General features: G+C 38.4%; 2 protein-coding genes across 2 annotated transcripts in view; both read right to left on the reverse strand.

Annotated features, from left to right (window-relative positions):
- Nucleotides 1-11706, reverse strand: part of LOC126195343 (putative neural-cadherin 2) — a 105592-nt gene extending 93886 nt beyond the window's left edge. Inside the window, exon 1 of the mRNA XM_049933915.1 lies at nt 11568-11706. Within this exon, the coding sequence (XP_049789872.1) occupies nt 11568-11642 (75 nt within the window). The 5' untranslated portion in view covers nt 11643-11706. The remainder of the gene's footprint in view (nt 1-11567) is intronic.
- Nucleotides 11707-15140: 3434 nt separating this feature from the next.
- Nucleotides 15141-19283, reverse strand: part of LOC126195668 (neural-cadherin-like) — a 50698-nt gene continuing 46555 nt past the window's right edge. Inside the window, exons 7-11 of the mRNA XM_049934294.1 lie at nt 19067-19235; nt 18776-18967; nt 16171-16439; nt 15412-15611; nt 15141-15325 (exon numbers count right to left, since the gene is read on the reverse strand). Coding sequence (XP_049790251.1) covers nt 15141-15325; nt 15412-15611; nt 16171-16439; nt 18776-18967; nt 19067-19235 — 1015 coding nt within the window. The remainder of the gene's footprint in view (nt 15326-15411; nt 15612-16170; nt 16440-18775; nt 18968-19066; nt 19236-19283) is intronic.

A 19283-nucleotide genomic window follows, 5' to 3' on the forward strand; every position in this document is an offset into this window, starting at 1 on the left:
AGTGCATACCTGACGTATTAAGGGAAACCCTACAACTCTCCACCCAATTGTTGAGGTCAAGAAATTTGTATCTGATACCGTTGCAGAGTTGTCCAAACTTCTGGTTTAGACTTTCCACTCCGCTCAAAATGTGAGGACAGTGATTGACACTGCGTACATGATAACTAACACAAATATAGAGGAGTCAATTCCACTGACTCCTCATGGATTACAATTATAAATGACTTACATTGGAACAGTCATATGGATAATGATGTGGGGAAAGCAAACCAAAGACTGTGCTTTATTGGCAGAACACTTAGAAAATATGACAGGTCTACTAAAGAGGCTGCCTATACTATTCTTGTCTGTCATTTTCCGGAGTATTGATGCATGTTATAATATAGGACTGACAGAGGACTGTTCATCAAGAAAGGTTAAAAGTTCAAAGAAAGGCAGTTCATTTTGTATTATCATGAAATAGGGGAAAGATTATTATGGATATGATATCTGAGTTGCTGTAGCAATCATTCAAATAAATGTGCAATCTTTTCATGAAATTTTAATGACCAACTTTTTCCTCTGAATATGAAAATATTTTTTGGCACCAACCTACATACGGGAAAATCAGAGCTTGCACAGAAACATTTAAGTGTTCCTTTTTCCTGCAGTCTGTTTGAGTGTGGAAAAGTAGAGATACAGCCTGAAGGTGGTTCAATGAACCTCTGCCAGGCAGTTAATCATGAAATGCAGAGTAGTAATGTAGATGCAGATTGGAACCATATCAATGGGTCAATGGGGAAGTGCACAGCAAGAGTTTAGATTACACACACACACACACACACACACACACACACACACACACACACACACAAACACACACACACACACACACACACACACACACACACACAAAACGTGCTATATCTTGATAGAACAATTTCATGAAGATAAATTGAGAAAAATTGAAGTATCAACTAGTTAATATGACACTGAGGAATACATTAATTATTTACAATCAAACAATTGCATTACTTTATTTAAGTGTAAGAGGGCTGTATTAATTATGTAATTTATAACGTGTTTCTGCTTTATTTCTGTTATGACTGTTGGGTACCATATGGATGGTGATGATATGAATGATATGACTGGAGTGTGGTAAACATAAGTACATATTATTCTTGATCTACATCTACATCTATACTCAGCAAGCCACCTTACATAATGTGGCAGAGTGTACTTTGTGTACCACTGTTACTTCTCCTCTTTTGTTTTCCAGTAATGAATGGCTCACATGAAGATCAACTGTTGGTGAACATGAATCTCTCTCATTTTACATTCGTGGCATTTTTTTGAAACGTACAAGAAGTGTTCAAAACGAAAGGTGACTATATTTTTATTAAAAAATATCTATTTATTCATCAATATTCATGTTGTCCTCTTCAAAGTAACCCCCCTCAGATACAACACACTTGTGCCAACCCTTCTTCCAATCCTTGAAACACTTGTCATAAGCACTTTTTGGTAGAGCCATGAGTACTTCCAGTGATGAAGTTTTCACTTCCTTAATTGTTGAAAATCTTCAGCCTTTCATAGATCTCTTCAATTTCGGAAACAGGAAAAAGTCGCAGGGGGCCAAATCCAGTGAATATGGTGGCTGACGCATGATTGTCATGCACTTTTTGACCAAATAATCTCTCACAAGCAACAATGAATAAGCAGGTGCATTGTCGTGACGCAAAAGCCATGAATTGTTTTTCCACAATTCCTAAAGTTTTTTGCATATTGTGTCTCAAAAATGGTGAATAACACCAAGGTAACACTCCTTATTAACTGTACAACCTTGAGGCAAAAATTCATGATGCACTATGCCACGGTAATTGAAGAAAACAGTGATGGTCGAACTTGGCATGATTTTTTCAGTCTTGGCTCTCTGGGATGCTTCCATTGGGATGATTGAGCTTTGGTTTCAATGTCATTTTGATATCCCGTTTAAAAAATATGCTCTTTCCCAGGCGAAAATACACTTTTTCTGTGCTAGGTGGCAGTAGGTTTTCCGTAGATTTTTCCTCGGAACTGTAAAACTTATCAATCCTTTGAATCGTTTACGTTTTATACAATCGCGTAGAACTTCCCGGAAAAAAAAGAAAAGACGGAGGAGAGAAGTTTTGGAGAGACTTTTAATAAAAAAAAAAGGAGAGAAGTTTTGGAAAGACCTTTGATTTGCAGCAACATATACGCTGCATATTTTCGTATTACGAAAGTATAAATTCGAATCGCACCAAACACAGTGCGTTAGTTTCCGGAGCGTTGAAACCTAGGTTGCCATGTTCTTTTGTAAGCCAGTCATATCTCAAGCCACGAGATCTCGCCAGCCGATGACAGCAGCTATTCAGAGCATAGGACACGTGTTATAGTCAGCCAATAGCAAGATCACTGGTTACATAGCGTGAACACACAAGAGGAAAAGTTAACGGTTTACATTAATGTACACAGCACCGTATATCTACAAGAAAAGCTAAGCTTTCACATATAATATTGGTCTCTAAGATTAACACGCTGCAACAGAAGCTAAGCTTTCATATCTAATATTGATCTTTTATTGCGTGTGTTATACTTTAAGATACATCACAAAAATGTGCCAGTAAATTTAAAATTAAGACATACATGTCTCGGCTCGAAATTCTTGTAAGTGGCTGGTCCTCAAACTGTTCAGTTTCGAACGCTCTGTGATTTAGAAATCCATCCCACTTTCTCACACGTAACATAATTCATCTTGCGTTAAAAGGAAATTTACTTTGAAAGTAACGCTTTTGTAACCACCGTTCGCAATACTATCAGGAGACTGTTAGAAATAGGTTCGATTTATCAGTTGCCAGAGAGCGCCAGAAAACAGGCATTATTGTGCGTGTGCAACTGCAGTGGTGTAGGAAGCCCGCATGTTCGTGTGCATAAAGCACTAAGAGAGCTCACATTACACCATAAAAGAAACAGGGCACCAGAAGATACTCCAAAGAGCATCGGAATTTCGTAAACCATACTAAAATGCATAATTCGGCTTGAAGTGCAAATTGGCTTTTTCCAGATTCACTACGAAGTAGGTCCCATCTGATATTAAGCTTTTCAGTGTGGTTTTTGGGATGTAAATTTTCTTGGAGTACCAGTACTCTACGAACTCATTTTTGGTTCTTTATTGTGGCATAATGGCTTACATGGCAGAAGATGATAACATGCACTTGAAATTCAGCGAACAGTTGGAACTAGCCAATACTGTAGAATGAAACACTTCGTTTCAAATAAAATGATTGCCTCAACGGAAAGATTAATAAAGCCAAATTTCATTAGCAAACTTGCAAAAATAACATCATTGTTCTGCAAAGCGATTAATGCTTGACTGATACTAACTTGGAAATCAAATCAAATCAGAAAACTGAAACTAATAATATATTTTTGCCCTCCGTAATTATGTGAATGTATTTTATTTTACTTGATAACTCCCGGCCACAGAAATCCGTTTTGTTTTCATTTGACGTGGGAGCTGTACACGAAGAGAAACAGCGAAATCACTTAACGTAAACACAGGTCACGTGGAGACTAACCCTCTCCCCACTACAACTCAGACAACGCTGTGTCTGCGCGAATCTGGCAGCTAGGGCGCGCGAGAAAAATTTTTCTCGTTTGCATCTGGCTGCTTGCTGCTACTGCCGATACGGCTAACAGCCAAATTTCAAGTAGCGGGTAGCCGGCGAAGGTACTGCTTATACGTGAGTGAACTGCGCATGCGCAACATCCCGCTGGCAACTGGTCAAACGAACCTAATGTGAACACGAGGCCTCGATGTGAACAGTTGTGACGTCATGCTCATGGCAAGCAGTTTACTGTTACGAAGAATTACATAGTCTTCGCCCTACGGCCTTTGACATATTTTTGCTATTTGCAAACGCTTGTGCGTGCACGGTGTTTTGTTGTTGTAAATTGCGCATTTCCTTTGCCACTAAAGTTTTATTTTATTCCTCTGGTTTATATTTCATTGCTGCAGTATTATTCTCCAGTAGCAGGATACAGTAACATTCTTTGCTAGAAAATCAATTCTTGTTGTTGTCGTTGTGGTCTTCAGTCCTGAGACTGGTTTGAAGCAGCTCTCCATGCTACTCTATCCTGTGCAAGCTTCTTCATCTCCCAGTACGTACTGCAACCTACATTCTTTTGAATCTGTTTAGTGTATTCATCTCTTGGTCGCCCTCTACGATTTTTACCCTCCACGCTGCCCTCCAATGCTAAATTTGTGATCCCTTGATGCCTCAGAACATGTCCTACCGACCGGTCCCTTCTTCTAGTCAAGTAGTGCCACAAACTCCTCTTCTCCCCAATCCTATTCAATACCTCCTCATTAGTAATGTGATCTACCCATCTAATCTTCAGCATTCTTCTGTAGCACCTCATTTCGAAAGCTTCTATACTCTTCTTGTCCAAACTGTTTATCGTCCATGTTTCACTTCCATACATGGCTACACTCCATACAAATACTTTCAGAAACGACTTCCTGACACTTAAATCTATACTCAATGTTAACAAATTTCTCTTCTTCAGAAACGCTTTCCTTGCCATTGCCGGTCTACATTTTATATCCTCTCTATTTCGACTGTCATCAGTTATTTTGCTCCCCAAATAGCAAAACTCCTTTACTACTTTAAGTGTCTCATTTCCTAATCTAATTCCCTCAGCATCACCCGACTTAATTCGACTACATTCCATTATCCTCGTTTTGCTTTTGTTGATGTTCATCTTATATCCTCCTTTCAAGACACTGTCCATTCCGTTCAACTGCACTTCCAAGTCCTTTGCTGTCTCTGACAGAATTACAATGTCATCGGTAAACCTCACAGTTTTTATTTTGTTCTCCATGGATTTTAATACCTACTCCGAATTTTTCTTTTGTTTCCTTTACTGCTTGCTCAATACACAAATTGAATAACATCGGGGACAGGCTACAACCCTGTCTCACTCCCTTCCCAACCGCTGCTTCCCTTTCATGCCCCTCAACTCTTATAACTGCATCTGGTTTCTGTACAAATTGTAAATAGCCTTTCGCTCCCTGTATTTTACCTCTGCTACCTTCAGAATTTTAAAGAGAGTATTCCACTCGACAATGTCAAAAGCTTTCTCTAAGTCTACAAATGCTAGAAAGGTTGGCTTCTATCAGTTTTTCCATTCGTCTGTAAAGAATTCGTGTTAGTATTTTGCAGCTGTGACTTATTAAACTGATAGTTCGGTAATTTTCACATCTGTCAACACCTGCTTTCTTTGGGATTGGAATTATTATATTCTTCTTGAAGTCTGAGGGTATTTCACCTGTCTCATACCTCTTGCTCACCAGATGATAGAGTTTTGTGATGACTGGCTCTCCCAAGGCCGTCAGTAGCTCCAATGGAATGTTGTCTACCCCCGGGGCCTTGTTTCGACTCAGGTCTTTCAGTGCTCTGTCAAAGTTTTCACGCAATATCGTATCTCCCATTTCATCTTCATCTACATCCTCTTCCATTTCCATAACATTGTCCTCAAGTACATCTCCCTGGTATAGACCCTCTATATACTCCTTCCACCTTTCTGCTTTCCCTTCTTTGCTTAGAACTGGGTTTCCATCTGAGCTCTTGATATTCATACAAGTGGCGCTCTTTTCTCCAAAGGTCTCTTTAATTTTCCTGTAGGCAGTATCTATCTGTCTCTATCTATTCTGGAATTGGAAGAGAATGTAGATGAAGATGAAATGGGAGATACAATACTGCGTGAAGAGTTTGACAGAGCACTGAAAGACCTGAGTCGAAATAAGGCCCCTGGAGTAGACAACATTGTAGCCTCTCCCCGATGTTATTCAATATGTATATTGTGCAAGCAGTGAAGGAAACAAAAGAAAAATTCGGGGTAGGTATTAAAATCCATGAAGAAGAAATAAAAACTTTGAGGTTTGCTGATGACATTGTAATTCTGTCAGAGACAGCAAAGGACTTGGAAGAGCAGTTGAATGGAATGGACACTGTCTTGAAAGGAGGATATAACATGAACATCAACAAAAGCAAATCAAGGATAATGGAATGTAGTCGAATTATGTTGGGTGATGCTGATGGAATTAGATTAGGAAATGAGATGCTTAAAGTAGTAAATGAGTTTTCCTATTTGGGGAGCAAAATAACTGATGATGGTTGAAGTAGAGAGGTAATAAAATGTAGACTGGCAATGGCAAGGAAAGCGTTTCTGAAGAAGAAAAATTTGTTAACATCGAGCATAGATTTAAGTGTCAGGAAGTCATTTTTGAAAGTATTTGTATGGAGTGTAGCCATGTATGGAAGTGAAACATGGACGACAACTAGTTTGGACAAGAAGAGAATAGAAGCTTTTGAAATGTGGTGCTACAGAAGAATGCTGAAGATTAGATGGGTAGATCACATAACTAATGAGGAGGTATTGAATAGAATTGGGGAGAAGAGAGTATGTGGCACAAATTGATAAGAAGAAGTGACCGGTTGGTAGGACATGTTCTGAGGCATCAAGGGATCACAAATTTAGCATTGGAGGGCAGTGTGGAGGGTAAAAATCATAGAGGGAGACCAAGAGATGAATACACTAAGCAGTTTCAGAAGGATGTAGGTTGCAGTAAGTACTGGGAGATGAAGAAGCTTGCACAGGATAGAGTAGCATGGAGAGCTGCATCAAACCAGTCTCAGGACTGAAGACCACAACAACAGTATCTATCTTGCCTCTAGTGAGATAAGTCTCTACATCCTTACATTTGTCCTCTAGCCATCCCTGCTCAGCCATTTTGCATTTCCTGTCGATCTAATTTTTGAGACGTTTGTATTCCTTATTGCCTGCTTCATTTACTGTGTTTTTATATTTTCTCCTTTCATCAATTAAATTCAATATTTCTTCTGTTACCCAAGGATTTCTACTAGCCATCGTCTTTTTACCTACTTGATCCTCTGCTGCCTTCACTACTTCATCCCTCAGAGCTACCCATTCTTCTTCTACTGTATTTCTTTCGCCCATTCCTGTCAATTGTTCCCTTATGCTCTCTCTGAAACTCTGTACAACCTCTGGTTTAGTCAGTTTATCCAGGTCCCATCTCCTTAAATTCCCACCTTTTTGCAGTTTCTTCAGTTTTAATCTACAGTTGATAACCAATAGATTGTGGTCAGAGTCCACATCTGCCCCTGGAAATGCCTTAAAACTTAAAACCTGGTTCCTAAATCTCTGCCTTACCATTATATAATCTATCTGATACCTTCTAGTATCTCCAGGGTTCTTCCATATATACAACCTTCTTTCATGTTTCTTGAACCAAGTGTTAGCTATGATTAAGTTACACTTTATGCAAAATTCTACCAGACGGCTTCCTCTTTCATTTCTTAGCCCTATTCCATATTCACCTACTATGTTTCCTTCTCTTCCTTTTCCAACTGTTGAATTCCTGTCACCCATGACCATTAAATTTTCGTCTCCCTTCACTACCTGAATAATTTCTTTTATCTCATAATACATTTCATCAATTTCTTCATCATCTGCAGAGCTAGTTGGCATATAAACTTGTACTACTGTAGTCGGCGTGGGTTTCGTGTCCATCACGGACACAATAATGCGTTCACTATGCTGTTTGTAGTGGCTTACCCGCACTCCTCTTTTTTTATTCATTATTAAACCTACTCCTGGAGTACCCCTATTTGATTTTGTATTTATAACCCTGTATTCACCTGACCAAAAGTCTTGTTCCTCCTGCCACCGAACTTCACTAATTCCCACTATATCTAACCTTAACCTATCCATTTCTCTTTTTAAATTTTCTAACCTACCTGCCCTATTAGGGGATCTGACATTCCATGCTCCGATCCGTAGAACGCCAGTTTTCTTTCTCCTGATAACGACGTCCGCTTGAGTAGTCCCCGCCCAGAGATCCGAATGGGGGACTATTTTACCTCTGGAATATTTTACCCAAGAGGACGCCATCATCATTTAACCATACAGTAAAGCTGCATGCCCTCGGGAAAAATGATGGCTGTAGTTTCCCCTTGTTTTCAGCCATTCGCAGTACCAGCACAGCAAGGCCGCTTTGGTTAGTGTTACAAGGCCAGATCAGTCAATCATCCAGACTGTTGCCCCTGCAACTACTGTAAAGGCTGCTGCCCCTCTTCAGGAACCACACGTTTGTCTGGCCTCTCAACAGATAGCCCTCCGTTGTGGTTGCACCTACAATACGGCCATCTGTATCGCTGAGGCACACAACCCTCCCCACCAACGACAAGGTCCATGGTTCATGGGGGGGAATCAATTCTTAAAAGTCAAAATTACAAAAATTTAACTGAAAGCTAAAACAACGAAAAATTCCCGGGATTCCAAAAAATTCCCGGGTTTTTCTCGGTTTTCTCCTGGATGAAAAAGTTCCCGGCTTTTTCCCGGATTTGTCGATTGTCCCAGGTCATATACACCCTGAAGATCTGACGGAATATTTATGCAGTTTCTCCCAGGTAATACTTCATTATAGACAACTACATCATCAGGAAAAAGTCTGATTTTACTATTAATATTGTCTGCAAGGTCATTAATATACAACATGAACAGCAAGGATCCCAACACACTTCCCTGAGGCACACCCAAAGTTACCTCTGCATATGATGATGTGACCAAAGTTAGTGTTCAATCCCTAGCGAACGAGACAGGAAATGAAATTGAGGGCAGCAAAGCAAAAGCTGAAATGCTTAACTGTGCCTTCCAGTGTTCCTTTACAAAAGAAAACCCTGGAGAATTACCTTAATTTAATTCTGGTGTAACTGAAAAATGAATAAAATAAGTGTTAGTGTCAGTGGTGTTGAGAAACAACTGAAACTGTTAAAATTGTACAAAGCTCCACGTCATGGTGGAATTCCTTTCAGATCCTATACTGAATTTGTGGCTGAGGTAGCCTATCTTCTAATTATAATCTATTGTAGATCCCTCAAACAAAAAACTTTGCCCAGTTCTTGGAAAAAGACATAGGTCACACTCGTCTACAGGAAGGTTAGCATAAGTGATCCACAAAACTACCATCCAATATCCTTGAGATAGATTTGTTGTAGAATCTTACAACATAGTCTGAGCTCAAACTTAATGAGGTATCTTGAACAGAAAGACTCACTCACAGAATGGATTTCGAAAACACTGATCACGTGAAACCCTACGCGCACTTTTCTAACATGACATAATGAAAGCTTTGAATCAAGGCAACTGGGTAGATGCAGTGTTTCTTGATTTCCAAAAAGCATTTAACTCAGTACTCCACCCATGCTAATTGTCAAAGGTATGATCATAAGCGGTATCAAGTGAAATTTATGACTGGATTGAGGACTTTTTGGTAGAGAGGACACAGCATGTTATCTTGGATGGAGAATCATCGTCAGATCTAGAGGTAACTTCCGGTGTGAGATCTAATATGCTGTCTTTGTGACAGTTCTCTGAGTAGCTGCTAAAGGTAATGTTTGGGTAAGGCATTTAGAAGAATTTCACTTAATTTCCTGTCCCTACTACCCAGCTTAACCATTTGAGTCCGAGCCTATAGATAGTTAGTTGAAATCTCTAATACTGCACCATGATCAGAAAATTTACACGGCATCTTCTTCATGTTTTCCCACAAATGTTCTGCTGCTGGTGCTGCTAAGGGAGGGGCCTTGACAAAAAGCTCCGATTACCATTTTGGACCCTCCTTTAATAGTCATCTTCACCCAAATCTGTACTAACCTCACCAGATATCATCACATATTTTATAGCTATATACATGCCTCCACCAACAGTGTTCTATCTATTTTTGTGCTATGCATACCAATCAGAATGTAGAATTTTACTGCTATTAAAATCTGGCTTTGCTCACATTCCTGGGTCTAGTACTATTTGGCACTGTTACAATATTTTACAAATGAGATGAGTTTTGGGATCTTTCCATAGACGCTCCTGCAGGTAAATAACACTGAATAAAACATTTTCTTTCTCCAATCTATCATAATACATGCTGCTCTCTTTAATAAATAAGTGAATGAGGATAGCGTTCTTTCTTCCATGAAATTAAATTGTATCATATTGGATTTGTGGTGGGGTTTCTCTAGCATAAAAAACCCACATGTCTAAGCCCATGTACTCTGTTAATCTAAGTAGCTGATTCCTGTGAGTAGTTCATGCCTGACCTATTAGGGGAAGTCCTACAGTTCTTCACACAATAGTGGAGGTCAAGAAATATGCACCCACGAACATCACAGAAGCATTTGAGGTTCTGGTTTAAGTCTTCCACTCGTCTCTGAATCAGAGGATCATGATCAGTTCTGGGGTAATGCTCCAAAATGCTAGTTCTGCTTCCACCCACAACTGAGGCTAGCCCTCTTCATGAAAGCAATCTCCTCCACATCTCGGACCTGAACACCCAGCAAGCAAACAGAGTGGATAGTGGTCCCTTTCTGAGCTACCTACTACGTTTTTCAGTGGCTTCATCATCTGCAAATGATGGAGCTTCCAATGACAGGCAACCCCACCCTGAGTGTTTGTTCAGATATTTCTGGAACATTGGCCCCAGTCCCAATAGACAAAGGTGTCCCATGCAGACTCAGAAGTACTTTCAGCAGTGGCCAATACCTGTAACCTGTTTTTAAGGCATAAACGGACAGCCTTGTGGCCAGTACCCACTTTTGCCTTCTGCCCAGAGGGTTGTGTCATTACCACTATTCACCTGATGGGGAATGTTTAACAGCCAGGATTAGCCAATCTGAAGGTGTTGCAACATTATGGACTTCAGTGAAACTATAGGCACCAGAGGCGCCAAAGCATTTGTCTCAAGTCCCCCAATGCCACCCCAGTACCCTAAAGCCCATCAACAGGGCTAACAGCTTTCAGCTGTTTACAAACAGTGGCCAACTCACTGAGCTCTTATTTATTTTATGTATTTATACATGTTTAAGATACACATTATTATTTTCATACATAGTTATTAAATATATATTGTGCGGCAGGTGCAGTTATCAAATATTTGAAAAAAAAAAGAAGACATGAGCACTAAAATGTTCCAATATGATAAGCATTGGTAGTATTATCATTTCCTGGTCAATGAAGTAGAGTCATACTGGCTTTCTAGGGTGAGCCACTGTTATCACACAATGTTAAGCATTAAGCAACATACAAAGTTTTGTAAATATAACTATATAAGGCACATACCTCAATAACAATCAACAGTCTCACATTGTTGTTGAAGTGTGCCAATTATGCAGGTTAATTTACAAAACTTTTTAGAATAGTCAATGCTTTGTGGTATATGATGACCATGGCTCACCTTAGCAAAGCAGTATGTCTTCATTATGTTGATGCGGGGGACAGTACTGTTGAAAGTAGTCATTGAATAAATGAAATTATAAGCTGCTTTACAGTGACTGTGGCTTCATTTTTTCAACTATCCATTTCAATACTGTGTACTTCATCAACAATATAAATAGTATAAAATGATCAGTGATGAATAAATACAATATTCATCACATTCTTTAACATCTACTACAAAAATATTAGAGGTCTGTTTGGACTTTGCTTACCTGTCCATTGTAAAATAGGTTGCTCAGACAGCCATCAAAATTTGTAGGACTTGGACTTGCATTCCACATCCGCATTTCTGTAGGTAATAACTTCCAGTAAATACCACCGATCTGAAGAGGACTGTTTAAAAGGAGTTGCCTGCTGAATGGAGGCAGTTCTTTATCAGCCATGCAGCTGGTTCCATTGAAGAAGGGTACTGATATTTCTTTCACTTCCAATACGTCAGCCGATTTGCAGTGGTCAAGCAGAAGGCGAATATTCTACAATGAAATTTTAACAGTTTTTGTATCTAAGAAGGTACTGGTTCTGCAAATATATAGCAATGTAAACCACAATGCTTCAATTTTTATAATGGAAACCCAATCATATTAAATAAATGGTAAATTTTACCAGGTGAGTGATGTCAGATAAGCTGAAGTTATTAACATCTTGTAATATTATGCAGTATTGTGAATGTAGTATTAAAGCATTGGGCCCCTTTCAGTGTGTTGCATGTACAGCTCAAACGTTTCTGAAGAGGTAGTCCAGACATGATTTACCAATGTAGTGAGAGACAGTGCAGCTCACAATATGAATTATAAATATTTTTGCATACAACCACTAATATTGGGAACATAATCCACAGCAACACATTTTGGGAGTCAAATTCCCATGATCTGCTTGTCTAATTTAATTCTACATAAAATGCACTTTAAAAGCACTCAGTGTCAAAACATAAGAACAAATAAAATTATTTGGACATTAAGACCTTGTCGTACTTTAAAAACGGCAACTCCATAGTCCCTCCTCTGATAATCCATGTTCCGCACATCTTCCACAGCACTGCTCTATAAGGCGGTAAAAACTGGTAACATCAGCTGCCCCTACATGCACCACTAGTTTGTCAACATATGCAGACCCATACAGATTATATTAGATTAGATTAATTATTCATTCCATGGACCCACAAAAGAGGGGATCGTCCTGAATGTGGAACATGTCAGATAAATACACTACAAAAATGTAATTAGAAAAACTTGAGTTTCATTAATTTTAATAATCCTCAGTCAATAAACAGTCAAATTATGTACAAGATTTGAAATTAAACTTCCACTATTTACAGGCTTAAGACTTACATCTTCTTTCCATGCATCCATCATTCACACAGTAGGTAGTTACTTGGCTGTTACAACCAAGTGTTGTCAAAAATTTAAGTATAATAAATTTTCATTAAAATGGTCTACTGCACTTGTTGAGAAATTCATGGATGGAATAGGAGGAGTTGGCCACCAAGCAGCTAGTTGGAAAAAGAGATGTATTATTTACAACAAACTTCATCAAGGAATAAATATACTGAGAAGCTGTGGTTAGTATGTTCAATTCTTTGAACAGGTTTCGACATGATGTTCTTGGATTTACACTACACGTTACTCTTATTATATGTTTCTGTACTCTAAACAAGTTTTCTCTGTTTGTGGAGTTACCCCAAAATATGATACCATATGACATAATGGAGTGAAAATAAGCTAAATATGCCAGTTTTTTATATTTATATCTCCTACGTCTGACATAATTCAAATTGCTCACACAGACTTGTTTAGGGGCTTTAGCAGTTCATTAGTATGTCGCTCCCAACTGAATTTATTATCAAGTTGTAATCCCAAGAATTTTACACTCTCAACTTCTCCTATTTCCATGTCATCATATTTTATACACTCTAGAAGGAAATCTCTTGGAAGTTCTGAACTGTATGTAGTGGGTCTTTTCAAAGTTTAATGACTGTGAATTGACTATGAACTACTTATTAATGTCAGTAAAAATTTGATTAGATGCCCTTTCTAAATTTATATTTGATTTACTATTTATTGCTATGTTTGTATCATCTGCGAATAAGACAAACTTGGCATCTAGTAATGAAACAGATGACAGGTCATTAATATACACAAGAAAAAGTAGTGGACCTAGTATGGAACCTTGGGGAACACCACATGTAATTTCTTCCCAGTCAGATGATGTCTGATTGCCTGCTGCTGAAGTGTTACATAATGACACCCTTTGCTTTCTGTTAGTAAGATATGACTGAAACCACTTTGCAGCACTACCAGTGATGCCATAATATTTTAATTTACTTAAAAGAATGCTGTGATTCACACAGTCAAAAGCCTTTGACATGTCACAGAATATGCCAGTTGCCTCTAATTTGTTGTCTAATGAATTAAGGACATTTTCACTGTAAGTGATGTTAATGAACTAGTGGTGCAGAGAGACACGGCTCATAAGACTGGTTATTTATCACCTTATGGAAGCAATGCTTTGGAGGATGTGCGGAACATGGATTAGCACAGCAGGGAATCTGGTGTTGTCATTTTTCTAGAGTAAGATGAGGACTTCATGTCGTATATTTTATGTATTATGAACTTAGACAGTCAGATGATGGGAGTTGAATCCTGAAATGAATTACTGTGGATTATGTTTCTAATATTACTGGTTGTAAGCTAAAATATTTATGATGATTACCTTAACAACTGTTACCTTTGGTCCTCGAGATGGACAATATTAGAATCACAGTATGAGGTAAGATGATGACCAGCACCCATAAGACATAATGGAAGACACTGTCATGAAGTCCCTTGCATCATTATTGACAATGAAACTAAAGGAAGGCATATTGAAAGTGTAATACTTCTGTATCTGACCTCAAAGGATGAACTTTAAACCTGGTCAGGCCTATATGTTGTTAAAAACATTGTTTCTTGTTGTGTGATTTATATGCTCAGGTAACTACTGCACTGAATGTTAACAGTGATTCATGAAATATTAGTGACTTCTATGCTGGTTTACACAAGCAATCAGCTCTTCTGAATGAAATATCAATAACAGTGAAGTTGACTATTCCATTCTCACTACTATAAATGCCAGCTACTTATTGTATAAATAGCTAATCAAGAGATAATCATGGAACCTAATGCTGGACAGAATCTTTGGAAGTTATCCATATAGAAGCTGTCATGTGATGTTTTCACAATTCCAATGAAATTTGATTGAATAATTAAAAAAAGAAAAAAAAAGTGGAGTGGTCTACTGGTCTCTTCTCAATTGGTAAAATGAATCTGGTACTGAGTTATAACTAATTGGAAGAATAATAATCAAATACTGATAAATAGCTAGAGATATATGAAACTATGAAAAATCCAACGCATGCAATTTTGTGGCCTAAATCAAGAGCATTACATAACAGATCTGAAGATCAGAATTTCATCATGAGACACTGCAAAAGACAAGCTAGTGATGGGTCTGAAATTACTCCTTATACAAAATAAGTATTATCATAAAGCTTAGAGGCTGATTGAGTTCCAGTTGACTTAGTTATATGTAATTCACACAGCTTGTGTATCTGCCGTTACAGCTGCAAAATTTCAGCATAATAACAAAATAAATTAGCAAAGCAATTAGTACAGTAAAAACAATGAAGATACAAGTTTTAGGATGGAGGAAAAGTTACCTAATGCTTCAACAATGGAAGTAGATAAATGGGTAAACTTAAGTACAATATATCTAAAGATAATAAATTAGATATAGTAATTAAAACTACTTTATAGCTGTACATTTTCACAGTATTTGAAATTTATAATTACCTTGTGGTTCCAGTATATGTCAACCTGATGCCATTTTCCATCATTTACATAGTTTGTTACTTTCAAGATTAGTTCTGTTGTGTTATCATCTATATGGATCAACAGTCTGGGTTCACCCTGCCTTATCTCTAATGCAATGTAATCTGTGGAATTTTAAAAGAAATTTATTACACCTAAAATATCTTTTCACCAGTCTGATTTATGCCAGTACAACAAAACTGTTCAGTACCTGATACATTATTTGAAGTGGCGAATGACAAAGGACCATTGTACAACAGCACGCCATCTTCTTTATGTGTTATGAATTCTAGGCTAAGGTGATTTTCAGCTTGTGGACGGAGTGAAGAAAACCAAGCCCATCCACCAGTCTGAAAACTTCTCACTGTCTGTTGACAACGAGGTCCTTTGAAACCAACAGGGCATACACATCTGTAAGATAAAGAATGTAGAACTAGGTGAAGGAAATTTACTCACTGAATCCAAATTAATGTGCTATTTACTTCATCAGACATATATCAGTTATTAAATGCTACAGCATGAGACAATATTCAGTTTTTCTGTAAGAAGAGGCAGTAAAGTTAGAAAAGGCTCTTCATTAATATCTCATAATTAGATTATCATTGGATATTATTTGCGTGTCAATGAAAAGACAGTTTTTAAAACTTGTTTTTACTTAAAATGTGTGCTCAAGTGACTTTATAGCTGTAACAATTTTTCATCAAAGAGATGATATAGTTTATAATGTATCTTTAGAGACAGAGACATATACATATTCATGCATCCATAGTCATTACAAAATTCCTTATGTAAGCATGCAAAAACATAGCTGCCCATGAAAATGGAATTATGTTCCATGTTACAGAAACTTGACACATTTCAAAACTATCATAGGATCATTTCTAGTTGCACATTGCTATTCTATAGCACAAACTTGCACACACTTTAAAGATAAGCTACACTGCAAAAATAATATTTCTCTCAAATTTACCGTAAATTGGTGCCTTTCTGGAGACAGTGGCCTCCATTATAGCAGTGATATTCTGCACAAGTTTCAGAGGCAAATTTCTTTATTCTGGACCTGCATTCCGGTGTAACTATGATTGTTAGGCCAACTAGTGATGTAAAATTGGCATCCACCAGGTGTGGTTGATTTATTACTCTGAGGCTATCAGTACATGACTCTTGGCATTGCACTCTTTCAATGAAACAGTAATTTATGCCAGCCATTGACATGTCCAGACCAGTTCTTCTTTTAACCTGCAAAAGGCACACCGTCCTTCAAGAAAGGGGATTCTCTTGAGATTACATTACTATATACTGCAGAGTGTAAATCATTGAGCTTAGCTCACAATATACAATTTTCTGGATGATTATGCCACACTATTCTTCAAAAATATTTTTCACTAATATTTTTGGTTCACTCTTCTCAATTCCCTTTTTGTGCAATGTCATTACCTCTCAGGAAATTTGTCTTGTAGAATGATGACCATGAAATCATAATACAAAATACGAAATCACAAAATACAATATCAATGAACACCCATAGTCTCTCCTCTCTCTCTCTCTCTCCCCTCCCACCCTTCTTTCTTAAAACACACACACACACACACACACACACACACACACACACACACACACACACACACACACACCTATGTCTATATCAAACCCACAAACAGACAACAGCACCTCCACACTGACAGCTGCTATCCCGTCTGCAACAAATGCTTGCTACCTTACAGCCTAGATATCTGTGGTAAATGGAACTGTCCCAGTGACAAATCCTACAAATTCTTTACCAATAATCTGTCTAATGTTTTCCTCTCCTGCAGCTACCCCGTAGATCATGTCCATAAGCAGATCTCCTGAGCAGGCCATTCCCCACCTTCTGGCAACAATGTGCCTGCCTCCAGGCAGCACAGAAGCATTCCCTTTGTCACACCACCCAGGTCTTGAATGCTTCAACAGATTACTTTGTCATGGCAGCAGCTTTCTCAAACTGAGACCTGAAATGAAATCATCCCTCCCCCTCCACAATATCCTTCCCCTACCAACCGTAGTGCCCTTTTGTCATCCTCTTAACCTTTGCAACATCTTTGTCCAACTCTACGACATTCTCAAACCACTTTCCCTACCTACAGGTACCCACCCCTGTAACTGACCCCACTACCAAACCTGCACCATGCATCCCCCCACAACTGTCTACTCCAGACCCACCACTGGCAAAACATAAACCATTCAAGGCAGGGCCTCACATGAAACAATATGTCACTTATCAGCTGACGTGTTCATGGCATGGCATTCTGCATTGGCTTGACAACCAGCAAACTGGCTGAGAGCTTGAATGGGCACAGACAACTGTCCACCTGAGGGGTGCCCAATACCCAGTAGCAGAGCATGCCCTCCAGCACCTAACTCTAGGGACCTAAGTGCCCGATTTGCCACACAAACCATTTGGATCCTCCCAACTAACACCAGCCCCTTATAACTGCACAGATGGGAACTTGTGCTCCAACACACCTGGACTAAACCTACGTTAAACACTGCTCCTGTCCCCTCTTTGGTTCTTTACTCATTTATTTTATTTTTGCACAGCTTTTCTCCCTCCACATTTGTGGAGGAGGGCAAGGAGGAGATTATTGTTTAATGAATTCATTAGAGATGGAGCACAAGCACAGATGGTGTCAAGGATAGGAAAGAAATCAGTTGGGCCATTTCAAAGGAACCATCCTGGCATTTGCTTGGACTGATTTAGGGAAATCATGGAAAACCTAAATCTGGATGGTTGACATTCTCCCGAATGTGAGTCCAGTGAACTAACCACTGCGCCACCTCGCTCAGTATCACGTGTGTGTCTAATACACATGAGGGTGTCTTGAAAAGTGATGTCTCTGAATTTTCTATGTGAAAACTCTTAAAGCTTTTTAAATAAAACAAACAATATCAACATTCTATTTCTTTAATCTTCACGTCCACATGTTTCCGCATAAAAAATTGGAGACATTATATTTCAGCTTGGCCTCGAAGATTTGTATGTGTGTGTGAGTTTGTGTGTGTGCACAACACCTATACACCTCTCTTTCTTGTTTATCATTGTTTTGTTATATTTCTTTTCTTGCTTAGTATTATCCATTTCACATAAACTTCCTAAATTATCAATCTCTCTTCTTTGTTCTGAAGCTGATGAAGAACTTATGATGCACTATCTTTCGCTTACCTTCCACTTGTTACCTCATAACCTAGGTTTCTCTCTTTCCTCTATTTCCCCCTCCCTCCTCTCTCCTCTGTGATGATGGAATAAGTTTGCATAATGTAGATTTTATTCATTTTTGTCAATTTCTGTGAGCCTATTGGCTGTACAGAGCTAAGGTAAGTTCTGGCTGGCCCATCTGCTATCTTTTAACTGATTTGTTAACCATCTGTTTGTACTAGAAACTATTATTTGTGAATCAGATTACAGCACAAAATTTCACTAGTGAATGTTCTAAGAAAGCTGGAATTAAATATAAATTCAAAACAATGATCTATTTATGGAAATCTACAGGGCATTTAAAACATATGGAAGTTAGTAGAAGCACACTAAACATACATACCTCTTCTTTATGTATCTGCAAAAGTCCATTTACTGTTTCATGTCTTTGATGTCTTGAAGCAGCAACAGAAAAGAAAATGTCAAGTACAGGGGGGTGCCAGCTGTGCTGCTTTACACTGAAAATGTCCACATTTTTCTTTCCAGTGTTGAGTATTTCTGCAACGTAGCTTCTAAAGCGTTCCACTCTGTTATCCTGAAATTAAAGTTGCACAGAAAGTGAAATATCTAACCCAGGGCGAACAACATAACATGCCACTTTTTCGTAATCTACTCCTGTGACTTTTTAACTTACTGTTTCATTCAATTCTCTTACAAAATCTTCATCTGATATTCCATGAAATCGTACTGATGCTGAATTAATTACTCTGTCATATGGAATAGTTTTAACTGTGACAGTCACACTTGCTGTCACATTGTTCTGCAAGTGCATGTGATCACATACTCTGAAATCCAGCTTATAGCTGAAAATTATTTCGATAGAATATAATAAATGGCAGCAAACTCTACAC

The sequence above is a fragment of the Schistocerca nitens genome, chromosome 7, assembly GCF_023898315.1.
Source record: "Schistocerca nitens isolate TAMUIC-IGC-003100 chromosome 7, iqSchNite1.1, whole genome shotgun sequence".
Classification (NCBI taxonomy): domain Eukaryota; kingdom Metazoa; phylum Arthropoda; class Insecta; order Orthoptera; family Acrididae; genus Schistocerca; species Schistocerca nitens.